At 55.2% G+C, this 25,651-nt stretch overlaps 7 protein-coding genes across 7 annotated transcripts; 4 read left to right on the top strand and 3 right to left on the bottom strand.

The window, feature by feature from the left end:
* Positions 1-419: 419 nt before the first annotated feature.
* ISF_08721 (Tetratricopeptide-like helical) lies at positions 420-6,984 on the top strand (the record flags this gene model as incomplete). The annotated part of the gene is made up of 3 exons (XM_018852324.1): positions 420-422; positions 477-551; positions 604-6,984. The coding sequence occupies 3 exons, from the start codon at positions 420-422 to the stop codon at positions 6,982-6,984; spliced, it is 6,459 nt and encodes a 2,152-aa protein (XP_018700511.1).
* A 284-nt stretch (positions 6,985-7,268) lies between these two features.
* ISF_08720 (ATP-dependent rRNA helicase RRP3) lies at positions 7,269-8,734 on the bottom strand (the record flags this gene model as incomplete). The annotated part of the gene is made up of 2 exons (XM_018852323.1): positions 7,269-8,522; positions 8,576-8,734. 2 exons carry the CDS (start codon positions 8,732-8,734, stop codon positions 7,269-7,271), a joined length of 1,413 nt encoding a protein of 470 aa, XP_018700510.1.
* A 290-nt stretch (positions 8,735-9,024) lies between these two features.
* ISF_08719 (Brix domain protein) lies at positions 9,025-10,400 on the top strand (the record flags this gene model as incomplete). The annotated part of the gene is made up of 2 exons (XM_018852322.1): positions 9,025-9,456; positions 9,510-10,400. The coding sequence occupies 2 exons, from the start codon at positions 9,025-9,027 to the stop codon at positions 10,398-10,400; spliced, it is 1,323 nt and encodes a 440-aa protein (XP_018700509.1).
* Positions 10,401-10,660: 260 nt separating this feature from the next.
* On the bottom strand, positions 10,661-12,250 carry ISF_08718 (Monooxygenase, FAD-binding protein; the record flags this gene model as incomplete). Its single annotated transcript, XM_018852321.1, has 1 exon — positions 10,661-12,250. The coding sequence occupies one exon, from the start codon at positions 12,248-12,250 to the stop codon at positions 10,661-10,663; it is 1,590 nt and encodes a 529-aa protein (XP_018700508.1).
* Positions 12,251-13,303: 1,053 nt separating this feature from the next.
* On the bottom strand, positions 13,304-14,089 carry ISF_08717 (Metallopeptidase, catalytic domain protein; the record flags this gene model as incomplete). The annotated part of the gene is made up of 1 exon (XM_018852320.1): positions 13,304-14,089. One exon carries the CDS (start codon positions 14,087-14,089, stop codon positions 13,304-13,306), a length of 786 nt encoding a protein of 261 aa, XP_018700507.1.
* A 3,420-nt stretch (positions 14,090-17,509) lies between these two features.
* On the top strand, positions 17,510-18,348 carry ISF_08716 (HET-s/LopB domain protein; the record flags this gene model as incomplete). The annotated part of the gene is made up of 3 exons (XM_018852319.1): positions 17,510-17,767; positions 17,835-18,044; positions 18,097-18,348. 3 exons carry the CDS (start codon positions 17,510-17,512, stop codon positions 18,346-18,348), a joined length of 720 nt encoding a protein of 239 aa, XP_018700506.1.
* A 4,781-nt stretch (positions 18,349-23,129) lies between these two features.
* Positions 23,130-24,703, top strand: ISF_08715 (Protein phosphatase 2C; the record flags this gene model as incomplete). Its single annotated transcript, XM_018852318.1, has 2 exons — positions 23,130-23,650; positions 23,710-24,703. The coding sequence occupies 2 exons, from the start codon at positions 23,130-23,132 to the stop codon at positions 24,701-24,703; spliced, it is 1,515 nt and encodes a 504-aa protein (XP_018700505.1).
* Positions 24,704-25,651: the final 948 nt, after the last annotated feature.

Genomic DNA, 25,651 nt, shown 5'->3' with positions numbered 1-25,651 from the left:
TCTTTTAATGTTGATTGCTTGCAACTATTATTGGCTTTTGCGAATAATAGGGCGGTTATGTAGCGTGTGCTGCTGATAACACTTGTTAGAAAGAATATGCCGCGTGTTCAGCCAGCTTTATAGATGAAAGAACGACCGACTTTTCATAGCATGAAAATGACTAAAAATAAAAGTATGACCCTAATATTACCCGCCAACCCTCGCAATGCTGGCGAAATACTTACGATGCTTCCTTGCGAAGAAGACAATGGTGCCTGCGCCACACTTAAAGGTGTGGCTAGTGCACCTGTTAACTGACGCGACTGCTGCAGGGCAGTGAACGCGCCAAGTGCAAATCAGCGCAAAGAACACTGACCATTGCCATCGCCATTGCACATCCGAATGGTTGACCTGCAGTTTTTCAATCTCCGGCAGCGAACATGGTACGATGTACGCCGAAAATTCTGTTTATTAAGCTAACAAGTGATGCGGCGCAGCCTGCCTTTCAGGCCATCAACCTCGAGCCGGAGGAGAACGTTGACGAGCAGATCGACACCACCAAAGAGCTCCACGTACGGTTCCTCGGCACCCATGCTGTGAAATACTTACCTGACAAATTTACAGGTAGACGAAGCGTTGAAGCTGTTCCAGAAGGCCCTTCGGCTTCATGCGCAAGGACCATGGCACCGGGACGCAGCGGCAGAAGCCTACGACGAACTCTTTAAGTGCGAAATCTTCAAATACCGCGAGGCCAGGACCGACTACGAGCGAGCCGAGCGACAAATCGACGGGAAGCCTGATACTCTAGCTCTTGAGGCCTTCTCGGCTGGCTTGGGCGTTGATGCTGGTGGCGCCGATGGTGTTGCAGCAAGCCTGGCGCAAGCGCTCTATATTTCGTACAAAAACTACGGCCAGTTCTTTCTCGACAAGCTGAAGGACACATTCGACCCGTCACAAGGGGTAAAACAGCTGCATTTTGATGATGCGGCAGATAAAATTCTCGACAACTGGGCCAAGGCCCTCGACCAAGATCCATCAGACCCAGAGCTTTGGCGCAGGACGTCACGATTCTCAGCATCCATCAATAGCAGCCGACTGAAAAGATTCTGTCTCGAAGCTGCCATCGAACTGGATGATGACCCAACGGTGGACGAAGTTGAGCCGCCCTCCTTGGCTGAAGGCTGGGCAGGCGAGCAGCTGAAGGATCACCTTCATGTGCTCAGCGACGAAATGGCCCTGACGCATCCGAGCATGGCACCATGGGTGAATCGGTACATGCCAGATGCACTCAAAGTCCATCTCGACCCTATAGAGTTTTTGCCCGACCCTACAGCGCAACTTACGCCTCCCCCTTCGACTCCACCAAAAGAGGACGAGGCCGAGGATATCTCAATGACAATCGTTGACGAGTCAATTTCATCTTGGTCTGAACTTGCAGACTCGCTTATTAAGAACCTGGATGATATCAAGGCTGCTGTCGCTATTTGTACCAACATCAAAGCCACGCCAGACGAAGCACTGGAAGATGTACCTAGGGATATCACTCAGTCTACCGAGCAAGAGCATACTGAGGAACCTGACAACGCCAACGAGGTGCCCTCAGAGAAGGATGTTAGCGAGAAAAAAAAGGGAGGCGCGGATAGGTCGGAGAGCCCTACAAAAGCGGTCGAACAATCGCAGAAAGGAGGCAGCACCCCGATGCCAACGAGAAAACGATCACAATCTGTAGCCGGTATCCCAGACGGGGCTGAGGAGGAGGTTGGCGCCTCAACGCGAAGCAAGCGGGTTCGTCGTCGAACAGACATGACGAGCATCGAAGAGCCTACAAACCCCGCAGCTACAGCGACCGCGCAGTTACAGGCATACCAGGAGTCGGACCAGAATCTATTCCAAGTCACCAAAAACATTCTCGAAAGCATCGGTGTCGAAGACAGGAGAACTTTCGACGTACTGAGCCAGATTCAGGAAATCTCCTGTAGCGAAGATCGGCCGGCCAAATTCACGAACGTCGCAGCCCAAGACCTGCATGCTATATTCGAAAAGTTCAGCGAAACGACCGCAAACGTCTTGCTTAACAAGAAGAGCCAGCCTTCGCTTAGCCTATCGTCGTTTCTGGAGAATGCAAAGTCCAGCCACCAGGACCAGACGCCTGCAACAGCCTTCAACGAAAAGAAAGGGCTGCAGCAATTTGCCGACCTTGTTAATGCACGCCAAGACTGGATTACCACAGGTGATATTATCTACGAGTGGGTTCTTGAGCTTAGTAAAAGCTATGCCGAGCAGCAATGGCCAGACAAACTCAAAGCGGCAGTTCTTAATGTGCTAGAGAATGCTGATGCTACAGTTTACGGGCACATTATTTCGGATCTGGAACTTGCGACTCGGTCAAAGGATATGAAAGCATTGGAAGCGCTACAAACCGTCATTCCTATGCTCTTTGAGCTTCAAATTGACGTCTACGAGCGCATAACCAGTCCGACGAGCGTCGTGGACAATGTCACCCGACTAAAAACGAAATACAGGCTTGGCCGCTGGTTAACTGTTGCATCGTACTATGCTCGCTCTTTACGCCGCCCAGCTAGCGATCGGCTCTGCGTGCGGTTTCTCTGGGCTTCGGTTATGGCTTCGGCACTGGCAGACGAGCCTGTTCGTGAGCACATTCTCGCCATGTGGACATCCTTACGAGAGTTTCTTGCCCAAGAAAGCATCGAGCCTCTCAATCTCCCCAACAATGCCGCCATATCAAATATTTCAGCCGCCGCCGCCGATCGAGAAATTTCCAAGCTCAACACAATGGACTTTTTCCTGAATTTATTCCAAGAGAATATGACGGATCCATTGCCAGTCATTGATATTCTTGAGCCGGTGCTTAATCCCTCATCGGTCCATACAGCCCCAGAGAGAGCGTCCGAGTCAGATGGGGGGCAATTACAGCAATCTGATCAGGCGACGAAACCAATCTCGGAATGTGCCACCCAAGGAATGCGAGACCTGTGGAAATTTCTGGAGAACAGTAACATCGAGCTACGACTTTTCCTGTGGTCTCGCCTTGGCGATGCGTACGAAGCCATCAGCTACACAACGAAACGATTCTCGTGCCTGTTGAAGAGTATCGAGATGATTGTTGATGACTTTAGCAGCGATGGATATACAAGCATGCAAGAAGACTCACGACGGATGCTGCTGATGAAGACGATGAAGGCTTTGGATGAACTGCTTGTCGATGCCCTGATTACGGCACTGAAAGACAAGACAGCTTTTGACATCATTGACGAAGGCCATATCAAACAGAGTGCGGCTGCGCTGGCCCGCCTCAGCACGGTGCTTCACTCAATTTCATTATTCGAGGACGAAGTAAGGGTTGGTCTTCTCGCTGCAAAATCAACCAACCCAACTTTCCAATCGCTTTTGAATAAGCTTCGTGAGATGCAGGTTCGCAATTGGTGTCTCCTCTACACCCTGATCAAGCAAGACATTTTCTCGAACAAGGACATCATAAAACCTGAAAACGAGTTGGCCACGTTCCTTGCTGCGGTTCATCTATCCATCGGCCACCGCAAGTTCTGCAAAGTGTCAAACAAGGTTTTCTTGAACCTCATGCGTGTCGAGCTGCTCAGCTTGAATGACGTTGAAAACTGGGAAGACCACCTTGGACAAGTGTTATACGACGTCTACGGCCTCAAGATTGGTGTCGGTATCTGGGAGCTGCAGGATCATGGCTGCCCCAATGAGAATCTGGAGAAGAGACAGACGATGCAGCTTGTGGACAAGATCATGACGTTGGCAAGTCGCTTCTCGCTAAAGGACTTGCTCAAATCTGATCTCAAGACAACCATCGATCATATGCAGTCCACTATTGGCCAAACCAAGTCGACGCCACAAATGATGCATAACCTGCGAAACTTGACAGAAGTTCTGAAGAAGCCGATCCATCCCCTGCGTTTGTACCGCGCATTGACTGGCAGTGTTGCGATGGATTCTGTGACGGTCAACATCCCGGAAGCGGCGCTGGCGAATGGCGGCTGGTTCTTTTTACTAGGCATGATCGCCCTGACAAAGTTTAAGGGCGTCGAGCTTAACCGTCGACAAACGCCGGGGGCTACCGATGATCTGAGAATCGGTGCAACATTTCTACGGTTGCAGCTGCAGCTCACGGCGGATAAATGGGACGCATGGTTTCGCCTCGCAGAATGCTTCGACTATGAATTGGACGAATCAGTTCTGTGGACGGCAGACAAGATCAACAAGGACAGGGGCGAGCTTGTTAAATTGCAACGAAATGCCATCCACTGTTACACCCTGGCTCTCTCGCACTCCTACAAGCAAGAGGTGAGCACAAAAGATGGCGATGCACTTCACGACCTGTACTATAAATTTGCGACACGCATGTACTCATCCAGCAGAGAGCCATTTGCCATGGAACCGTTTCAGCACGCAGAACAGGAGCGTTTCTTCATCGAAGACATGGGCTCGGGTACGTTCAAGAAGATTGTGCACGACCAGATGACCAAGCGCCAGGTGTGGAAGTTTGCTGCAAAGTTGTTCAAGATGGCCATCGAGCGCAAGCCAAACAACTGGAAGAATCATTACATGCTGGCGAAATGCTACTGGAAGCTTTTCCGCAACCCAGAGGAGCTACCTGAGGGACAGTCGAAGACTCAAATCACCACAGACATGATTCTGGATGCCCTAAAAGAGTCAACTGCGGCTACTTACAAGCCGCGTAAATCCAAGAGCAGTGATCCCATCTTGGAGCCTCACTACAAGATTGTTTCTATCCTGCACAAAATGGTGATCGGGAAGGACATCACTGCTGCTAATGCGGCCGAGGTTCTCTCAGAGCAACCATTCGGCGTCCCCGTCAACCCCAACGACCACTTTGCCAGCTTTTCGGAGCCTGAAGACTGGGAGGAATACATCATTCGCAATCTGACAAAGCTTCGAGACAAGGACAAGTCAAACTGGCAACACAGAATTGTCATGCGCCATGCCAAGATTCTATTCAACGAGGCGGCTATTAAGGACAGCGCCGACACACTGGTCGAGGCTAAGGCAGCCTTTGGCATTCTGCGAGACAACATGTTTACAAAGACCATGGTGATGAATGTGTGGAAGTGCGATGCGGAGCGTCCTGGTCGTCACCACGTGTTTACAGAGCAGTATACTCGGTTCATGGTCAAGTTGTTGGTTATTATGAGCAACCGTGTCGATCTCGAGCTGCTGCTTCGCCGTCTCCGAAAGAAGAGCGCCGACTTTTACCACTTCAACGACCTGTGGCAATCCTGCTCTGTCGCATACGTCTCTCTTATTCGCGAGGTCCACAGCATCCCTGTTATCAGCGAAGACGTTTTCAAGTCACTTTCTATGGAAGAATTTGAGATTATCAGCGACCGCATCACCCAGTGGGCTGGCGGCGACAGTCCCCAGGTTCCCGCCTTTGAGTGTATGAAGGAGGCTGTAGAGCTGAAGAAGCTTAACGGCAACCTCATGAAAGCTGGCCCGATGGATGATCTCATCAACGACTGTTATTCCAAGCTTTACACAGACGTCGCAACCAGCCTGCCAGGTCTCGAGCCTAGTAAGGTTATCGAAGATCGTAACCAAGCGAAAGAGATTACGGATCGTCTGGAGCTCGAGGCAGCGAAAGAAACCGCCAAGTCCCTGGCCGAGGGCGACGGCAGCCATGACAAACAATCGGCAATTGCGGAGAGTGATAAACATACCGAGAAGCCATGGGGCCCTATTGGCAGTTACCTGACAGTCGCTCCTGAGATTGACAGTGGTGCTGGGACCACTACGCCGATGGACACAGAAAAGTCGGAAGCTGCACCTAGACGAAAGACCGGCGTCAGGCGACCCGACATTCTTCGCAAGGCTGAGCAAGCAGTTGTTCGCGCTCTGGAGCCACCAAAGACGGCAGCAAAGAGCCGCAAGAGTAGTATCTCTAGCGCCAAGCGAGGAAGCCAAGGTCCGAACATGGCCATGAGCGACGACGACAGTGATGACAGCCCGGAGGCACAGATGCGGCGCGAGGCGGGAGAGCAGTCTGATGAAGACATGCAAGAGGTCGATGGCCAATCCAGGCCGATAGACATGCTCGGCCTTCTCGACTCGGGCGAGGACAGCGATTTGAGCGACGCGCCTGAAGGTTACGACCAAGAGGTATCTGAGGGGTTGCTGAATCTTGGCCGTCACAGTGACACTAGCGGTGATGACGCGGACAGCGAAGATGAAGGCGAAGAGGTGGGCATCCTTGACGTTGTCCACGATGTACCAATGGCCGACGCTGAAGAGCACATCCTCGGGGATGAGGTCCATGAAGACCAGACTCTCGAGGATGAGGTTGTCGATGAGGAGCATGCTCTGGAGGACGAGACTGATGAGGAGGATATGTTTGAGGACGACGTCGTTGAAGAGGAGATCCATGCTGCTGGCGTAACAGAGGACGACGAAGACGCCGACATTGAGGATGAGGAGCTCGAAGGTGAAGAAGACGAGGAGGTTGAGGTTGAAGAAGGCGTGGCAGTCGAGGAGGGCGATGAGGCAGAAGAGTTCGAAGAGGGGGAAGAAGAGCTAGAGGGAGCGGATGGCGAAGAGATAGAGGTGGATGAGGAAGAGGAGGAAACAGAGGGGGACGAAGAAGGAGAGGAGATAGAGGCTGAGGTTGAAGGAAGCGAAGAAGATGAAGAAGGCGAAGATGGTGAGGAGGCAGAAGATGGTGAGGAGGCAGAAGAAGAGGGTGATGAAGTTGATGAGGAAGTCGACGAGGAGGAGGAAGGGGATGAGGAAGAAGAAGAGGAAGTGGAAGTAGGCGAAGAAGAGGAAGTGGAAGTAGAAGTAGGCGAAGAAGATGACGAAGAAGATGACGAAGAGGAAGGCGAAGAGGAAGATGGCGACGAAGGTGAGGAAGGCGACGAAGATGAAGGCGATGAGGAGGGTGAAGAAGAGGATGAGGACGAAGATGAAGACATGGAGGACGCCGAGGATGACGACCCGGACCGATAATTACTCTTGGGAGGGAATATTGATTTGCGTGTACAGTTATGGATTATTTACGGCGTCAACGGGAGCATCATGGAATAACTGGAATGAGACTAAATTTAATGCCCAACATCTGAATGGGATGACTAAATCTGTGAAACTGATTGTAAATTAACAGCCGTAACTCCGTACCGTTGTGCTGCGCCGAAAAGAGGTGATCGATCAACCGACATTTCTCATTATGACATTTTCCCTATTTTCTTCCACATTGCTCTTCTCCATGGGGTCCATGTCCATCACACCCTCCATTACCGCTCCTCCCTGTCCATGTCGTCTCGCCTCCTCTTGTCGCCGCGGCCCTTTCTCGAGGTGGCGCCCCTGTTCCTGGCCTCTGTCAAGTTCTTCATCTCTATGCGGGCGTGGCGCTGGGCCTCCTCGACGCGGACCTGGAACGCCATGACCTCCTCCTTGACCGTCGGGAACTCGGTCAGCTTCTTGCCGAGCGCGGCCTCGATGCGCAAGAACGGCTCGTGGTCGTACTGCGTGACCATGCTGATCGCGATGCCCGACTTGCCCGCGCGCGCCGTGCGGCCCACCCGGTGCACGTACGTCTTGGAGTCCGCCGGGATGTCGTAGTTGATGACCACGTCGACCTTGGGGATGTCCAGGCCGCGCGCGGCGACGTCGGTGGCAACGAGCAGCTCGCGCGCGCCGCCGCGGAACTTGTTGAGCGCGCCGAGGCGCGCGGACTGGGAGAGCTGGCCGTGCAGCGGGATGGCGCCGAAGCCGAGCGCGCGGAGCAGAATGGCGACGCGCTGCGCCTCGTACACGGTGCGCGTGAAGACGATGCCCGACTTGCCGGCGAACTCGTTGGCCAGGTGCACCAGGTACGTGTCCTTGCGGACGTGCGGGATGAACAGGTAGTGCTGCAGCAGCGTCGCGACGGTCTGGTAGCGGCTGGAGGAGACGCTGACGCGGACCGGGTCGCGCAGCGAGGCGCGCTGCAGCGACTCGACGCGCGAGCTCATGGTAGCGGAGAAGAGGTAGGTGCGGCGCTCGCGCGGGATGAACTTGAGCAGCTTGTCGATGCTGGGGCCGAAGTCCATGTCCAGCAGGCGGTCCGCCTCGTCCATGACCAGGTACTTGAGCGTGCGCAGCGAGAAGCCCTTGGTCTTCTCGAGGTGGTCGACGAGACGGCCGGGCGTGGCGACGATGACGTGCGGCTTCTTGCCGAGCGCGACGGCCTGAGGCACCATGTCCAGGCCGCCGACGACGACGGCGCAGCGCAGCGAGATGAGGGCGCCGAGGGCCTCGAAGGTCTGGCCGATCTGGGCGGCGAGTTCGCGGGTGGGAGCCAGGACAAGGCCGAACAGCGGCTGCGGCTTGTCGAGAAGGGCCTGCAGCATGGGCAGCGCGAAGGCGGCTGTCTTGCCGGAGCCAGTCTCAGCCAGCCCGATGACGTCGCGGCCTTGCAGAGCGACGGGGATCGACTTGGCCTGGATGCCGGTCGGGGTCTTGTAGCCAAGGGCCTCGCAAGATTCGCAGAGCGCGTCGACGACGCCCTAGAAGTTGTGAGCGGAGAATTTCAAGGACCAGAAGCGTGCATGAGACATACTAATTCTTTAAAGGTTTTGGGCAGTTCTTCCTCGCCATCGGGGGCGGCTTCAACGGTTGCAGACTCGTCTTCGGATTCGCTAGAGACGGATTTTTCTTCGGGCTCGACTCGTTTAGAGGGCGCATCGCGCGAGGTTTTTCGTCTTTTTACATCGGCCATGGTGACGCAGAAAATCACAATAAGGGGATGAATGCACAGGGGAAATTGACAGACAATTTGTTCAAAAGTCGAACGAGGTGTGTGATGGCCTAAAAACTCTCGGTCCAGTCCAGAACATTTTAGCGGGGCAATCTTAGCGCACGAGCGATAAGGATCTTATCGCCGTCCCTCCAAAACTTTTTTTATTGAGGCTACCGACCCAGCAACCATTCGGCTGCCTTTTTTAACAGCCTCAAGCCATTGGCATTCCTCGTTATTTCAAGTCAATCCAGTCAGAGAATCCTTTCATCATGGCTCGCCGCAGAGTAAAAAAGAGAACCCACATGGGTGCCAACAACCCCGAGTCCAACATCCAGGGCCACGCCACGACCAAGGACCCCAAGAGCATGGTCATCCGCATTGGCGCTGGCGAGGTCGGCACCAGCGTCAGCCAGCTCGCGACCGACGTGCGCAAGGTCATGGAGCCCGGCACCGCCAGTAGACTCAAGGAGCGCAGGGCCAACAAGCTCAAGGACTACCTGGCCATGTGCGGGCCGCTGGGCGTGACGCACCTGATGCTCTTCTCGCGATCCGAGAGCGGCAACACGAACCTGCGCGTGGCGCTGACGCCGCGCGGCCCGACGATGAACTTTCGCGTCGACCAGTACTCGCTGTGCCGGGACGTGCAGAAGATCCAGAAGCACCCCAAGGGCATGGGCAAGGAGTTTCTCACAGCGCCTCTCGTACGTCATCACAACATTCTTGGGCGAGGAGAATGCTAACAACAGAAATCAAGCTCGTAATGAACAACATGACTCGCCCTGACGCCGGTAGCAACTCCAAGGTACCGCGACACCTGGAGACGCTGGCGACGACCGTCTTCCGATCCATGTTCCCACCCATCAACCCGCAGGCAACGCCGCTCAAGTCGATCCGGCGCGTCGTCCTGGTCAACCGCGAGGAGGCCGACGACGGCACCTTTGTGCTCAACTTCCGGCACTACGCCATCACGACGCGCCACACGGGCGTCTCCAAGCAGCTGCGGCGCATCAACGCCGCCGAGAAGCTCGTCACGACCAAGAACTCGCGCCAGGCGCACATGCCCAACCTTGGCCGGCTGCAGGACATCGCCGACTACATGGTGGGGCAGGACGGCGAGGGAAGCGGGTACATGACGGAGGCGACCAGCGGCAGCGAGCCGGACACGGACGCCGAGGTCGAGGTGCTCGACGCGGCGCCGCGCAAGGTGCTGTCGACCAAGGCGCGGCTGGCGGCGGAACTCAACGGCGAGGCTGGGCCTGCGGAGGGCGGGGAGGAGGGCACGGTGGAGAGGCGCGCGGTCAAGCTGGTGGAGTTGGGCCCGCGGATGCGGCTGCGGCTGACAAAGGTCGAGGACGGCCTGTGCGGTGGCAAGATCATGTGGCACGAGTACATCCACAAGAGCAAGGAGGAGGTCAAGGACCTGGAGAAGCGCTGGCAGAAGCGCAGGCAGGAAAAGGAGGCGCGCAAGAAGGAGCAAAAGGCGAATGTGGAGCGCAAGAAGGCGGAGAAGGAGGCGAGGAAGGGCAACAAGGGTGGCGAGGACGAGGAGGATGAGGATGAGGACATGGAGGATTATAGCGACTTTGACTATGAGGGCGGTGGTGGTGAGGGCGAGGGGGAGTGGGAGGATGAGGGTGAAGAGTAGGGGGGGTTCTTTGAGTTGTGTTTACATTTGGTCTGGCGTTTGGCGACTGATTTAGGGTATGTAGATTGCATATGAAATGTATTGCTTCACAGAGGTTGGCTATGGGAGGTTGAGAGTTGTCGTACCAATGAATGTGAGAAATGACATCGAAACCTCATAAGAACTAACATTTCGATCGATAAGAAATGGTATGAAATGGTCTCGCTAATTATCTATACCCTATAATGCAAATACGCCGTCTATGCCTGTCCTCCCCCCCTCTAATAGCTGAACCACCTCCGCAGCGCCGTCCTCAACTCCTCGACATCACCGACCTCGCCCTCCGACAACCACGCCACCACCCCGTCCGGCCTCACCAGCACCGCCCTCAGGCCCCTTGCATCCTCCGCCTTCATCGCCAAGTAGCTCACCCTCCACGCAAACTCCGTCCCGACCACCTCCTCCTTGATCTGCCCCCTGCCCTCGAAATCCACCAGCCATCCGCGCCCGTTGCGCAGCTTCTCCCCCATGCGTGCCCCGTCCGCGAACTTGAAGTCCGGCACGCTCGCCCCGACCAGCTCGTGCCCCAGGATGCCATCACCGCCTAGTGCGTACCGCTGGGCGATGCCCCAGACGCGCCCGACGACCAGGTTCATGCCGTCGTCGGTGGCCAGCAGGTCCCGCGTGAGGTTCAGCACAGCACGCCCGAAGAGGCCCGGCTGGAGGGTGGTCACCTGCGCGCGCGTCCACTCGAGCACCCACGCCGCCAGCGGGTGCCTCTCCGCCTCGTAGCTGTCGATCAGCGCCGTGTCCGGCGGCCCCCCGCCCGCCCGCGCGGCCCCCCGCAGCTCCTGCCGCACCGTCGCGGCCAGCTTCCACCCGAGGTTCATGGCGTCGCCGAGGCCCAGGTTCAGGCCCTGCGCGCCCAGCGGCGAGTGGATGTGCGCCGCGTCGCCGGCCAGCAGCACGCGGCCCCGGCGGTACGTCGCCGCGTCCTGGGACCGGTCCGTGAAGGTGGACGTGTAGTGCAGCGCGTGGACGGTCAGCGCGCCGGGGCCCATCACCCGGTCCGCGACGGCCTGGAAGTGCTCGACCGTGACCTCGTGCCGGCGGTCAAAGGCGGCGCCGTCGTAGTCGATCAGCGCGATGCAGTCGTCGGCGAACACCATGATCATGCCGCCGGGCGCCGGGTGGAAGCCGAGGTCCAGCCCCGCCCGGGCGTCAAAGGTGAGTCGCGCCATGTAGCCGGTGAACTGCGCGTCGGAGCCGGAGAGGCCGATGCCCGCGAGCTTGCGGACCGCGCTGCGCCCGCCGTCGCACCCGACCAGCCACCGCCCGCGGAACGTGCTGCCGCCGGCGCCGGCCGCGACCGTGACGCCGTGCTCGTCCTCGCGCACCACGTCCGTGACGGCGTGGTCGAACAGCAGCGCCGCGCCGTGGCTGCGCGCGCGCGCGGCCAGCATGTCCGTGACCTCCTGGATGCAGCTCTTCGCCGGCCGGGTGACGGGCCCGCGCAGGCGGTACCTCCACCGGGTCAGGTCGAACTGGGCGGCGTTGAGCTCGAGCCCCGCGTAGTGGCCGCCGAAGCAGAAGGCGCCGTCGCGCTTGACGCCGAACCACTGGCGCTCGAGCGGCGAGACGTCGTAGTCGGCGAGGTGGCCGAGGAGGCCGCGGCGGTGGAGGGACTCGAGGGAGGGCACGGTCAGCGCGCGCTGGCCGACGGGGATGCGCTTCCACTCGGCGTCGAGGCCCGGGTCGCGCTCGAGGACGAGGACGGAGGCGCCGGCGAAGCTGAGCTCGGAGGCGAGCATCATGCCCACGGGGCCGGCGCCGGCGATGATGACGTCGTATAGCTTGTCCAGGCCTGTCATGATGTGAAGTTTATGGGTTGCGGAGAAACGGAGGGAGTGTTTTAGATGCGCCGATGCTGGGAAGAGGCAAAAAGTACTGTCCTTGGATCCTTTATAACATATCCTCATCGGCCCATACCGAGGCTCGGGAAGCAAACCGAGGCCGCGACGGGCGTTTATTATTAGCAAGCCTGCAACGTTTATTATTATTGTCACCTTTGGCGACAACCTGTGCCCCCATGGACCGGGGGAAGAGTCGTCACCTTTGACTAAGCGCATACGGAGGTGGTGCTTGCGCATAGCTATGGTATACACAGCTTTCAGCGAGAACCCGGGGAGAATGCTGCGCCATGGTGTGTGTGTAAGAATTTCACGGCGTCTTATTCGACCAACTGGGCGGCTGCTTACGCTTTGGGGGCGGTGCGTCGCCCACGAGATTTAACGACGGTTTAAGCTGACAGGTCAGGCTAAAGACGATCATAGCTTGTAGTGTAGTCGATGGACGGGTCTAAGATTCAACGAGAGCTGATGGTACAGACTCGCGGTGCCTGAGTCGCTGTCATCATCAGCCTTGGTAACTAGTACATCAGGCTGAAACTGCGTTGACCCCAACGTCGGGACATTTCCTGCATCCTCTGGAGTTTTTGCCAATTTTCTTTTGCACTTTTTTATCTCTTGAAGTCGCCCATATATGTATTTCATCTAGAACTTTTTCATTATCGTGCAACCTTTCTGCCGGAGTGGGCAATGATGAGCCATATGCAGCTCGGCCGGGAGAGCCGGGCGAGCCGGGCCGTCACCCACCCAGCCACGTATATAGCCTGATTCGGGCTTCACTATATAATAAAAAGGAAGAAAAGAAGGTGTTTATAGATTGCATAACAGTACTGTTTATTAAACATTAAATTAAATAGGAGATGGAGTAAAGTGCCTCCACTTTCCGAAAAGACAGTTTTTAGTCAAGCAGGAGTAATGACTTCCCCGACTTCCGAAACTAATCTGCGCAACTAGCAACCAACGCATATAGCATACTAGGCTAACAGTTCGTTGTCTTTCCGGACTGGCCATCCAGGCTTAGTTGTCAGGAGTGTAGTCAACGATCAGGGGATGCTTGTAAAAGTATCGGGTGTCCTTGACGTCGGACTCTTGCAGCTCAGGTGGAAAGACGTAGCTCATGACGGACTCGGGATTCGCAGATCCCATAACGACTGCACCTCCTTCATAGGTGTCCGGGTTCATAGCAAACTCATGTCTCAAGCCCAAGACATGACCCAGCTCGTGCAGGAAAACATTCTTCATGATACCGTAGTTGCTGTACTTGCCTTTCTTAGAGTTCTGTTCGGTCTTGTCGAAACCATGCTGGTACACGAACAGGTGCTCCAGGTCGCTATTGCTGGGGAAGAAGGCGCTGGCGAGGACGGTGCTTAACTCGCCACCGTAGGCGAGGACGAATGCCGCATCGTCGACCTTAGGCACCCACTTGAACGTGACGCCGACTCTTGCCGAGTTCCATACCTCGGCAGCCTCAATGAGGCAGTTGGCCGCGTAAATAGCATCACCAGGCGCGGGATAGCCATCGGAGTAGGTGGCAAATTTAATGACGGAGCCAGTTTTCCAGCGTGGAATCTCTTCAAACAGGCCAACCATGATGGCGGCTGGAGAAGAATGTGGAGGATTGCGCTGGGTGACACATGTGTAGGAGGGCTCTCCATCGGACGGAGCATTGGAAGCCTTCTGCGGAAGATGCTTTCCGAGGTCTGCCTCGGTCAAGGTGGCTGGGATTTTACCCCCAGCGAGATTGATGACCTGAAGCTTCTGCTCCGTGGTGGATGGGGCCGTCAGTACGTTTTGGGATGCCATGGTTGGAGACGTTGACCAATGAATCAAAGCTTGGAGAGTCTTGGTGGTTGGGGATGAAATGAGAATGGGCTTTGGTCTTGGTCTTGCAATAGTAGCACACCAATTGGGGGGGTTGTTAGTATCCAGGGTGTCAAAAAGAGACAGAGGGTTGTAGTTGAGAGATGTGTAGAATGGAGGGAAAGTACGAGTGATGTTGATTAAACTTGTGCTCAATCTGGGGCGGAGAGGGAGATATAAATATTCAAGAGCTGTAAGAGTGATGCTCAGCTATCAAACTCAACAACACGTAACAGTGTATTAAGTGGCGTAAAACCTCCTAACCGCGGATCGTGTGTTGTCTCTGCAAACGGCCAAGCCAGAGAGCGACTTTGAACCATTTTCCGTCATCTTCTTTCCCTTCCTCTGTGCCGAGCAACCTCTTTCAGGACCCGTGTAGACCCAAAGCCACTGGATTATAGTTGTGTGGCTGATTTAGGACACTGTCGTTGAAAGAAGGATGACGGCAAATCGCGCCTGTACATTGATTGACACTTTGCTTTAATATGGTTGACATGGTGCTATAACTTTGTCTTGTGACGGAAAGCCATGTTATGTGTGTGTGTGGTGAGATTAAAGTTTGAATACGGTGAGATTTTCAACCGCCAGATTCACCGTGGCTTGGTTAACTTGCCAACCAACCACAGACCCTGTCCCCGTGTCTATTGACTTGACAGGGCTGAAGCCTGGATCTAAAACTCGCATTCGCCCTTCTCTACTAAGCTTTGGTAAAGGCGAGGGAGTGAGGGAATAGCAACCCTGGGGAGGTGCACAACCCAACGAGAGAAGTTGATCGAAGAGCCAAGTTTTATTTTGAAAAAACATTTCCAAAGAGATACCTTTTTGCAAAGGACATGTAGGTACATTTCCGACCCGCGGGAGGTATACGACGGGGAAGGAGTTGTGTTGGGGAGCACACTATAGAACGAGGGACGAGTGACCAGGGGGCGACCAGAGCACTTAAGAAACGGCTAACTAACTTACTAGTTAATAACTAACTATATAGTTTGCGGCACAGACACCATGTGTCGGCCTAGCGCAGATCGGCGGGCTAGAAAGGCATCAATCAACGTTGGCTGTCGAGATCAGCGATGATTTCGCCTACCTAGTCTAGTGGCCTGCCTGCATGCCGTGGTCAACTCCCAGCCTTGCACCAACCAAGCCACTTTATAAAGTAAAGTGTCGACAGGTCGGTCCATACCCGGAGTACCAATCTTCCGTCGACCCTTTCTTTTTGCCTCAGTTTGTCGCATCGTGCGGCGTCACTCTAGCAGCTACCTGTGGATAGTGGCGTCGGGGGTTGTTCGTGATGATGACGGAGCTGTTACTTGACCTGTTTGGCCTCACCAAGGTTCGCGCATCGATCGAATCAAGAAAGGATAATTTAGTCGACTCTATCAGGATGGAAATCTTCAATAATTACATTTACCATAGGACGGTCAGAAGAAACACATGGGGCCTGCAGGCCATGTTCCGCGCCAGAGCGCCCCTCACCACCGTTTCGGCTGTCGTGCGATCCGGTCCATGGCTGGGAGGCGGCTCCATTTTCGAGGGTGTGGGCTCTCTTTTTCACAGTTGCCGTGCTGCTACGAATTAAAGTATACAAATACAAATACGATACGACCCGGGACGCCCTTGCTCGGGGAGAGGTGGTGGAGTCATGGCATCAAGCCCCTGCCAGGGTCGTGGCTAACTAGCTGAAGGTTCAAGCAAGGTTAAACGTTAAATGTCAAGTTAATAATAAACCTTGACCGGTATCTAGTGTGGTGCTGCCTATGCGGGAGCCAGCGGCGGCGCTAAAAAAGAACTCCTGACTCTTTCCAGCAACGTCGTTTTTATCGACTTTCAGCTTGGCGTATTCGACACAAGAAGGGGATGAGATTGGGGACCCTACAGCGCCGTTGGTGCCCAGCCACATACATACAGTAAAATAGCAACGGGCTAAATGAGTAGAGTGTGTTTTAGTGCTCAATCGATATGCTTAATGTGCTAGCGGCGGTCCAGGACAGCTTAAGCAATAGATAGATGGTCACCGGATACTCTTGCTCTCTACAAATGCCACGATGCAGATGAACTAGCCTGCGGCTGAAGTTCAAGCCACTCATCTTGGTAGGCAAATGCCGTCACAAAGTTCAACAAGCTGCGGCGTAAAGCTCAAGCCACTCATCTTGGCATATAAATGCCATCATCAAGTTCGACCAGCTGCGGCTCAAGTTCAAGCCACTCATGCTCGCACTTTCCTTGCTGCCATGATAGCGGAATCACTTTTGCCTCGCACTATACCACAGTAAAAACACAATGCTCAAAGCGGAACGCCTCGATATAGTAATCGACCATCGAACTTGGACGGCTCTTCGCCCGAGTTAACCTGAGCGCGTCAGGTGCTGAGCGAGGTGCTCATGGGACGCCTGTTCAATGGCCGAGATGATCAGCCTATCGTTCCGCAACAGTTGGAAGAACTGACCCTGAGATTAGCTGAAATTGATATTCCATTTTAGCTGCGCTGACTGATTTGAATGTTGGTGGCAGTGACTTTTTTTTTTCTTTTTTTTTTCCCACCCGTGGCAAAGTTGGCAAGTGACGATAACCGACGCATTCCAAGCATCGTGCGGCTAATAGACCGATAGACCTATGTAGACCGGCCCGTCCGGTCCGAGGCCTGAACCTCATACAGCATTTGCCCACGCATACAAGGTGGCCTAGAAGGGAAAAAAGCTCCCTTTGCAGCTTCTACCGCTCACGCAGCTTCCAATGTACCCTAAACTTCAGTGTGAACCTGTGCGCAGTGACGCAACAAAGTAGGCAAGAGACCTGATGAGCCAGAAATTGTGGTAGGCCCGTGGTATAACAATGCGGCTGTGATGCAGACCTCATGTATCGCTTGGTTCTCTGTATCCCCTCACCTCTAAGGCTTCGGTACTGCGGCGCCTTGGTAGGACCGTCTTCTGGTACTTGGACGTCCTCGAGACATCAAGTCGGGGTTGCCTCGGGCTCATGTTCTCATCTAAAACTTCCCGGAAGACTCGTGTAGCCCAGGCATGCCTTGGTCTGCCTGGTTGAGCCACATGCAGCCGCCAGCCTGCTTGCATCCTCACGATATCCTTCTGTCGGCGCTGCCAAGATAGAAACCCGACACATCACTCTGCGTTGCCTATTGCAGGAGCTGAACTGCAGCCCCCGCATTCATCATGACAAAGTCCCGCTTTCGCCACATCGTCCAAAGTCCTTCGGGGCATCGACTTTTGCGAGGTCGGCGAGGACGCCGTCCAGATAAACCAGCACACGCGCCTCGTCCGCGGCAGTCTCTCGCGCAACGCGCTCGCCCGAGCATCACGGCACAGCCCGCTTCATTCCTCGAGGCCAAGCCGTACACCAGAACCCGAGATGGAGACCGCCGAGGCGGACATGCGCATCCTGTCCGGCAAGCTCGGCGCGGCGCCCAAGGGGCAGTGCATCCTTCCCCTGGTCGGCTACAGGCACGACGAGGGAAGGAAGGAAGGCGCCAGTTCCAGCTCGTGTTCGGGGTCCCCGGCCGGCGAGAGCACCTTCCGGAACGCTCGAGGACCTCTACCCGCCACGATCCGGGGCGGGCCGTCGCCTGAACCAGCGCCTCGCGCTGTTTGCTGCGAGCTCGCCAAGGCCGTGCACACCCCTCGGCCTCGTGTCACAAGCACGTCCCCGACAGACGGCTCGTGCTGTTCCCCTCCAGCAAGCTCGCGCTGTTCCCTCTCCGGCTGGCAGGACGCCCGCACCGTCGACAACCGGGCCTCGGCGCGGCGAGGCGAGAACCTCCTCGAGCGGGCCGTCTACCAGCATCCGCAGCGACAGCAGCGGCACGCCGAGACCAGACTACTGCATGGGCCACGACATCTACAGCCTAGGCGTGTGCATGCTGGAGCTCCTCACCTGGAGCCCCGCTGTTCCAGGTAGGCGCGGATGAGCGCGGCAGGCCGTGCACGTCCCCGTCGCAGCCGTACCGGGAGGCTTTCATGCGCAGCAGCGGCGGCAGCGGCGGCGGCGGCGGCGGCAGCGGCGGCCAGGATGCTGTCACGGAATGGCAGCTATGGCAGGATCCCACCGTTGTCATGCGCACAATCATGCACATGAATCGGGTGCTGGTGCCCGTGGCCGCGGGAGACCGCATGAAGGAGGTCATTGAAATGTGCCTCACCTGCGTGGACAACGCCGCTAATTGGGGAGCCGTACATGACGGCCGAGGGTAGGAATGATAAGGCGGTCGTCATCGGCTTTGTGGAAACTGTGTTGCACGACATCACTCGAGCGCTCAGCGTAGTGTGATGTGACGTCCTGGCATGACAGATGCTTGCGTTTTCTTATGTAGCTACCCGAGATTGATAAGACCTGACTGAACTGTTTGACAAAAATTGACAACTCAAAATACATTGTACCTAAGAACTATAGTCCTCTGCGGTCTTGCCGCATTCATCAAGGATCTCGGCGTTCACATCGTGTTTGCGGAGCAACATGGCGGCTTCCGTATTGCCGTCTTGAGCTGCCAGGTGCAGAGGAGTCCATCCCGACTTTGGCCATCTTCTGTTCTTGTCCACGTTGGGCATTGTATCCAAGATTTTCTCCAACCTGACTGTGCAATTGAGAAAAACGCAAAGATGAAGCGAGTCGCAGTGCTCGTCGAACCACTCCCACGCGCCATCCTCATTTGCTGATCGGACATAACACTTTCCACTCTTCGGGTTCAGAAGAAGAGTGACTACGCCCCTATGGCCGTTGGCGGCTGCCATCATGAGTGGCGTCACCTTTTGTTTCTGTTGTACATCTCGGCACTTTGCGATCCAGTAAAAACGAAACAGTAGACTCGTGGCCACAATTCGCAGCTAAATGTAGAGTCGTGGGAGACCAACCATCAGACGAGCACACAATACTGTGATAATGTTCCTGACTTATGCTCTGCAACAGACCCCTTAGGCCAAAATCTCCCGCCAAATGGAGCGCATAGCCTGGTTCCCAGCTAGTGATTACTGTGTCCTCTGTCTTATTGACAAACCATGTTGACTCCACCATCAAAAGTTGATAGGATGACCTGAAATGATGTGCAGTCGTCAAAGAGCCTTCGACATTTTTATGCGTACCGTGTGTGTTGCGGGCGTGATTTCCCCAATTGTAGGCCGCGGACCGCCATAACGGGTTTTGCTGGGCTTTCTCGGCTTGTTGAGTCTTTAATTCCCTGACTTGTAGGTCGGTGCCCGGTAAATAGTTTGGCAAAGCAATAGTACTGTCGAATGTACGAGATGACAGATAGTTGAGGCATGTATTGGTTATCATTTCCTCGCAGAGTGGCCACAATGATTGAAGCTTGAGTTTGAGATACGGTTGCGTCGTATCGTAGGCGAACGTCACAATTTCGTCATCTTCAGAGACATCAGCAACAAATCCGAGACACACATCGACTATTTATTGAAAGTCAATATACATATAGACCATATGTTGAGAGTCAAGTAGTCTGGCATTGAATTCTGACGCGTGGACTGCTTGAGCCAATGCTAGCGAAGTTCAATGGCCCGTAAAGGCCGCTGCGCAAGGGTAATCCAGCACAGGGCGTGTATGGCGAGCTTTTTGTCCGTGTCATTCTGTTGCATCACACGACTCAGCATGGGCTCGTACGCAGGATTGTGAAGACTTGAGTCTGTCGCGATGCTTACGAGTCTTTCCCAAACCGAGAGTGCAGACAGGACCGACGCCAAGTAAAGCCCGGCCAGGGTGAAACTAAAGAGTTAGCGTGAGTCACTCACGGTGGAAAGACAACATACCTGCCGCTCGCCGCGTTAATTATGACTGATTTGATCTGTGCCCCCAGTTCCGCACTGATCCTCTAATCGAACCTCAGGTGGGCGTCAAAGTACAATCCCAAGTCATGGTCATGAGCTCGGACTTCGAATCGCTCACAGTTGCAGAACATCTCGGTGATGATCGGCAAGTCTCTTGAAGTAACAAAAAGGTTCCAGTTTAAACTTTCCTGGAGCGTAAAAATTGCTTCAATTAGCTCATCGAAGACAGGACACTCGTCAAGTGCGTCCAGGACAAGGAAAACCTGTTGAAACTGGCGAGCGACAGAATGAATCTCATCTAACAATTGATCTGGTGAAATCTCCAAAGATTCTCGATTGGGTCCGGCCAGCTGCCTTAAAATAATATTGAGCAGAGATTCATCGCTATGATCCTCGCAATCCTCAAGCCCGCAGTATAGATATGCAATGGCAACATGAGGGTGCCTCGAGGATCGAGAAAGAAGATCGTCGATTACAATGCTCGATAACATTGTCTTTCCAACGCCCTGGTGTCCTGTACAGAAGAGGGTGTACGATTCGCCGTTGAGAAGCCTGCCGTAGGCATCAGATTCCAGAAACCAATTACCAGTTCCTGGATGTCGCCTGCGCAAGTACTCGTCTTTCAAGCTGGCATGTCTCGACAGATCAGGCTGCGCGAGGGGGCTAAAATCGTCCTGGCCATCCAGCTCGCTTTCTGTGGTCGACATGGTGCGTCAAGAGCGACTCTCCCGCTGGGCTTTGGAAGATTATTAGTTGTACTGCATTCAGGACGGATTGACTCGAATTTCTAAAGTAAGAGAAGCTGGCGCAGGACGGGGAGGGGGCAGATTAACCGCTCATACGGCTGAATGGCAGTCACATGGTGGGCGGCGAAAGATATGTCTTCTTTCAGCTCGGAGTTCCCTCATTTATGACAGGCTGCAGGTTGAGAATAACATAACATGATGCAACGGGGAACGTTGTTGATCAGGCTCGTTTCGGGAACTTCGTGCAGCTAGCAATTTGGGCCGCTGTGATAAGCATGATGCCCGACTGCTTCCATGGCCGCAGACGGCCTTCGGCCTTGCGTGCTGATCGTTTTCTATATCATCGGAATAACCCTGGCGCTTGCAGCTTCATGAGTGGATGCAATTTGGGTGGCTGAACTGGATCAACTATTGATGGCCGTGATGGACACCTCTGGATAAAGAGGGTAGAGTTGGGGACGATGGCGCAGCCCTTGCGATGAAGAGAGCTTTCTTGTAGTCAATTTCGGATGGTATCTCACGTTGAATGCGGCGCCAAAGGTCTGAAGCCGATCTGTTGATGGTGGAAGACAAAGTATCCTGTACTGTGTTTCTCTCTTCCATTTCATCACTGTGTGGCTGGGTGGCTTGTGCCCACTAGCCACAGTACGCTGCACTCACACGTACTCAACCCATTATCCGTACCTCGTTTCATTTATCATCTACCTCCTTTATTTAATGACACAATAGCATCTTTCCTCTGTATTACTACACTTGCAACGTCCCATTCTTAAACGTCTCGCGAGCCGGTCCAGTCCACCTTAGCCAATTGGACCAGGCCATGTAACTACCCGCATCATGTGGAACAATCGCTGCGACTTCAGCGACGTGTAGTATTTTATTGGTAGTTGCAAGCAGAAGGACATATGTAGCAGAGTGCGGGTGCATTATCGATCTTTCCTTTACGCCAGCCGTTGTTAGTACACGAGAAATGTGAATGGGACGAGTCGCTGGCAGCCTGAAATGGACGTACGTGTGGCACGCTGCGATCAACTGCGCACGTGCGGGGTAAGTGAGACTGCAGAAAGCAATGGATTACGTACATTCTAAAAGTATAACTGAAGCCACATAGTTACTGCAGGAGGACTAAGAGGGTTCTTTCGTAGAAAGTTGAGTTTGAACTTGGGTGTAGTCTGGACTGGCTTCGTCAACTGGGTGATGCGACAACGCAGAGCGTTGCAAGCTCCAGACAGTTCAAGTCCTAGCGAGCCTTTCGCTATAGTCGTTCAACTCCTACAACATTAATATGTACCGCTAGACAGTTTATGTATGGAAAAGAAGATGGCCTCTGGATTGGGCAGCCGCTGCAGATGACAATTTGCAGCCATGCAGCCATCGCCTACGACGACCGTATATGCGTCAGGCTACTTACCGCCTTTGTCTCTGCTGTGTGTATACAATTTGCAGATGGGCAACTGCAGACAGAGCGCTGGGCCATGTATATTGCCGAGAAATGGATGCGGCTGGGCTTCACCATGGGATGCTCTAGGGTAGGAGTCTAGGTGGAAGGTTAAGACGGCGGAGCGCAGGTTGCGCATTCAGCAAGCTACAAAGGTTTATATATCTGGGATTCATCACTCACACTTGGGCTGGGCTAAATAAACAAGGTCGGATGACGAAATTGCCAAGGAATATTCTGGCACTGGCACCCGGTCCTTTTGTTGGCGACTTGGGGCATCTTAACATGTTGTAGATGAGGGCAGGCGGTGAGTGTACTACCCCTGGGCTGAACCCTCTATAACTCTGTTGGCTCCTTGGAAAGCTAACTGAACCAGTGAAGTCAATTTTCAGCCAATATGAACAATTGCATTGTCCGGAACAAGGATAGATGTACCTCGACGCCCGACACAACCCGATGACAAGCAACAGGGAACTGTTCTGGCGAACTCAATTTTAACAAGGTTGACAATTGACTGCGAGTGATTAAATAGAAGAGAAAATGCCTCTGCCTACAGAAGACTGCTGATAAGGTCAATATAGTCGGCCAGCTGATCATGAGTCACGTTGGTGCAAAACCCGTAACCGTACTTTCGGATCTCGTAGCCGACTCCCCATCGTGCGCAAATCAATCTCCGCGCGGTGCATACGCGGCCCTTCCGCGCACCAATAAAAACATGATAAATGCCCTATAATGAAATGAATAGAGCGGGATTTTCTCCTAGCTCAGGTCTGCTCAGCCCACACCATCAAGGCTGTGCAACTCCAGTTTCTAGCATGAATCTGGAAGGCGACAGGCGGGCCGGCCATGGCGGTGGGGAAGCGGACCTGTCGCGTGCCACGGCAAATGCAAGGCTTCGTCTAGCATCATCGCCTGAGGGGTGAACGGCGTCGACTTATTTATTGCCTCCGAAGCAAGTTCGTTTTCGATTCTTGAACTTTTTTTTTTTTTGGCATTCCAAAGACAACAAAACAATCATGTATCGATGCAGTCCCGCCACTCGGCGGCTGCTCACCGCCCCCCACGCACGCAACACCCCCCCCCTTCGCCTGCTGCCCAGCCTCGCCCGCACCCAGCCGTACTCCAGCAATGCCGGCAGCGGTGACGGGCCCGGCTTCACCCGCCGCACGCGCTTCATCGGCCTCGCCGTGGCCGGCGGCGCCCTCCTGTGGTACGTCTCGCGCAAGCGGCGCGTCGCCGTGGCCGAGCGCCACCGTCAACGCGGCCGCCGCGACAACGAGCTGCCCGAGGTCTCCGGCGCCGACGCGGACGGGCCGCCCGGGTCGCCGGTGAAGGTGGTGGACTGGGCGGAGGTGGCGGGTCGGATCCGTCAGCAGGCAACGTCATTCCGGTTTGACGGCCACGGAGGCGCGAGGGGACGCATCGACGCGGTGCGCTTCGAGAGCAACTGCCCGACCGAGGACCGGTGGGCGGTGGGCGTCGGCGAGGGCGTCGGGGGCGCCAAGACGGTCTACGCGGGTATTTATGATGGACACGCGTGAGTGAACAAAAACATGCATACTGTGTGAGGAAGACCCCGGTTTTGACTTTAGGCAGCGGCTGGGCCTGCGCCGAGGTGCTCCGCAACAAGCTCATCCCGTACGTGTCGGCGATGCTGGCCCCGCTCGCGCCCGACGCCGCCGGCGACGCCGTCGACACGGCCATCCAGCAGGCCTTCTGCCGTCTCGACGACCAGATCATGGCCGCCGGCCGCGCCGCCGTCACCGACACCACCTCCCCCGTCGACGCGGCCGCCATGTCCGCGCTCGCACCCGCCATCGCCGGCTCCTGCGCGCTCATGGCCGTCTACGACACGCAGACCTCCACGCTCCGCACCGCCGTGACCGGCGACTCCCGCGCCGTACTCGGTTCCTGGTCGTCCGCCACCGGCACGCACGCGGCCAGCGCGCTGTCCGCGGACCAGACGGGCTTCAACGCGGACGAGGTGGCGCGGCTGGACGCGGCGCACCCCGGCGAGAAGAGCGCCATCCTGGACGACAAGACGGGGCGGCTGATGGGGCTGGCGGTGACGCGCGCGTTTGGCGATCATCGGTGGAAGTACGAGCAGGCGCTGGTGGAGCGGCTGCAGAAGCGGTTCGCCGGGTACGCGCCGCGCAAGGCCAGCGCGACGCCGCCGTACCTGACGGCGCGGCCGGAGGTGACGACGACGCGCGGGGTCAAGGGGGAGGACTTCGTGGTGATGGCGTCGGACGGGCTGTGGGACGTGATTTCCAACGAGGACGCGGTGGCGTGCGTGGCGCAGTGGCTGCAGGCGCGGAAGGGGAGGAAGGGGAACAAGGGAGGGCAGGTGGTGAGGGAGGCGAACTGGAAGTATGATGAGGAGGGGTGGGCGAGCTACAAGGCGACGCCGGAGTACTTTGCGGTTGGGGAGGACTTGGATAATGCGGCGGTGTGTTTGTTGAGGAACGCGCTGGGAGGGACGAGGAGGAGCATCGTGCAGGGGCTGGTGACGACGACGACGCCGTTGAGTCGAAGCGTGCGCGATGACATTACCATTCAGGTCATCTTCTTCAAGGATCCGTACGAGTGATCGACACGTGTGTCGCGATGGACGACGGACTGGAACGTTTCTCCTTCTACGTGGCTGGCCTGTGTGGCTGGCATTTACTTACACCTGCCCTAGAGAGGCCATTTTTGATGTTGGGATGCTGTTGTTTTTTTGTTTCTGCTTTACTGACCGACAGCTTTAACAGGGCTCATTGCACCTGATTATAGAATCAGACAAAAATTCTAAAAATCGAAATATTCATCTACATCATTTTCCTAGACTCCTGAAGATCTATCGTGCTGGTGTTTGGTCCGGTATCTGGCTGAGCAGCGGAAGCCAATACCATTCCGCACGAGAACATGAAGTTCTTTTTTTGTTGCATAAACCAGCTAGCCTCACTTTCCGAGTGCCAGTTCCCCTTTCCCCAGCATTTCAACCCTGGATCTACACACCCCGCCCAATACAACCCAACCTTACCGATGGGGTGAACCCCTATCTATCGACGCATGAGAACGTCACATCGATGAAACCTCGATGTCGGGTGGCGCGGCGCGGGGCAGGGGAGTGCGGAGTAATAGAAGTTGCGTAAATTCACATATCTTCGAGTCAATAATTATTGGTCATAGCCGCCCGTATACGTCTTGGACCTCTGACGTCGCCACATCCGGGATCCACAGCCCGTAGCTGTGCCCGAGGCGCCGGCTTGGCTGACCTTCTCGATCTGGAAGGAGCGCAACGGACCCCAACTGCCGATTCTTGATCTGGTTGTAAAAAGTGGTTACTGATGATACGCATTGGCTGGAAAGCTGCAACGTTGCAGTAGATATCTATTATATCAATCGATCGTCGCATCGTTTGTTCCCCCCCGCCACTTGCCCGAAGCAGCATTGTGTGGGCGGATTCTCGATACACGAGATGAATGTACAAGTATATTAACCTCAGTCTGTTCCCCCGTATCCCATCTCCCCGCATCGTGCCACATCATTCACT

Source organism: Cordyceps fumosorosea (genome assembly GCF_001636725.1).
Source record: "Cordyceps fumosorosea ARSEF 2679 chromosome Unknown scaffold_34, whole genome shotgun sequence".
In the NCBI taxonomy this organism is placed as follows: domain Eukaryota; kingdom Fungi; phylum Ascomycota; class Sordariomycetes; order Hypocreales; family Cordycipitaceae; genus Cordyceps; species Cordyceps fumosorosea.
The sequence above is the reverse complement of the archived record's forward strand: the minus strand, read 5'-3'. Positions and strand labels throughout refer to the sequence as shown.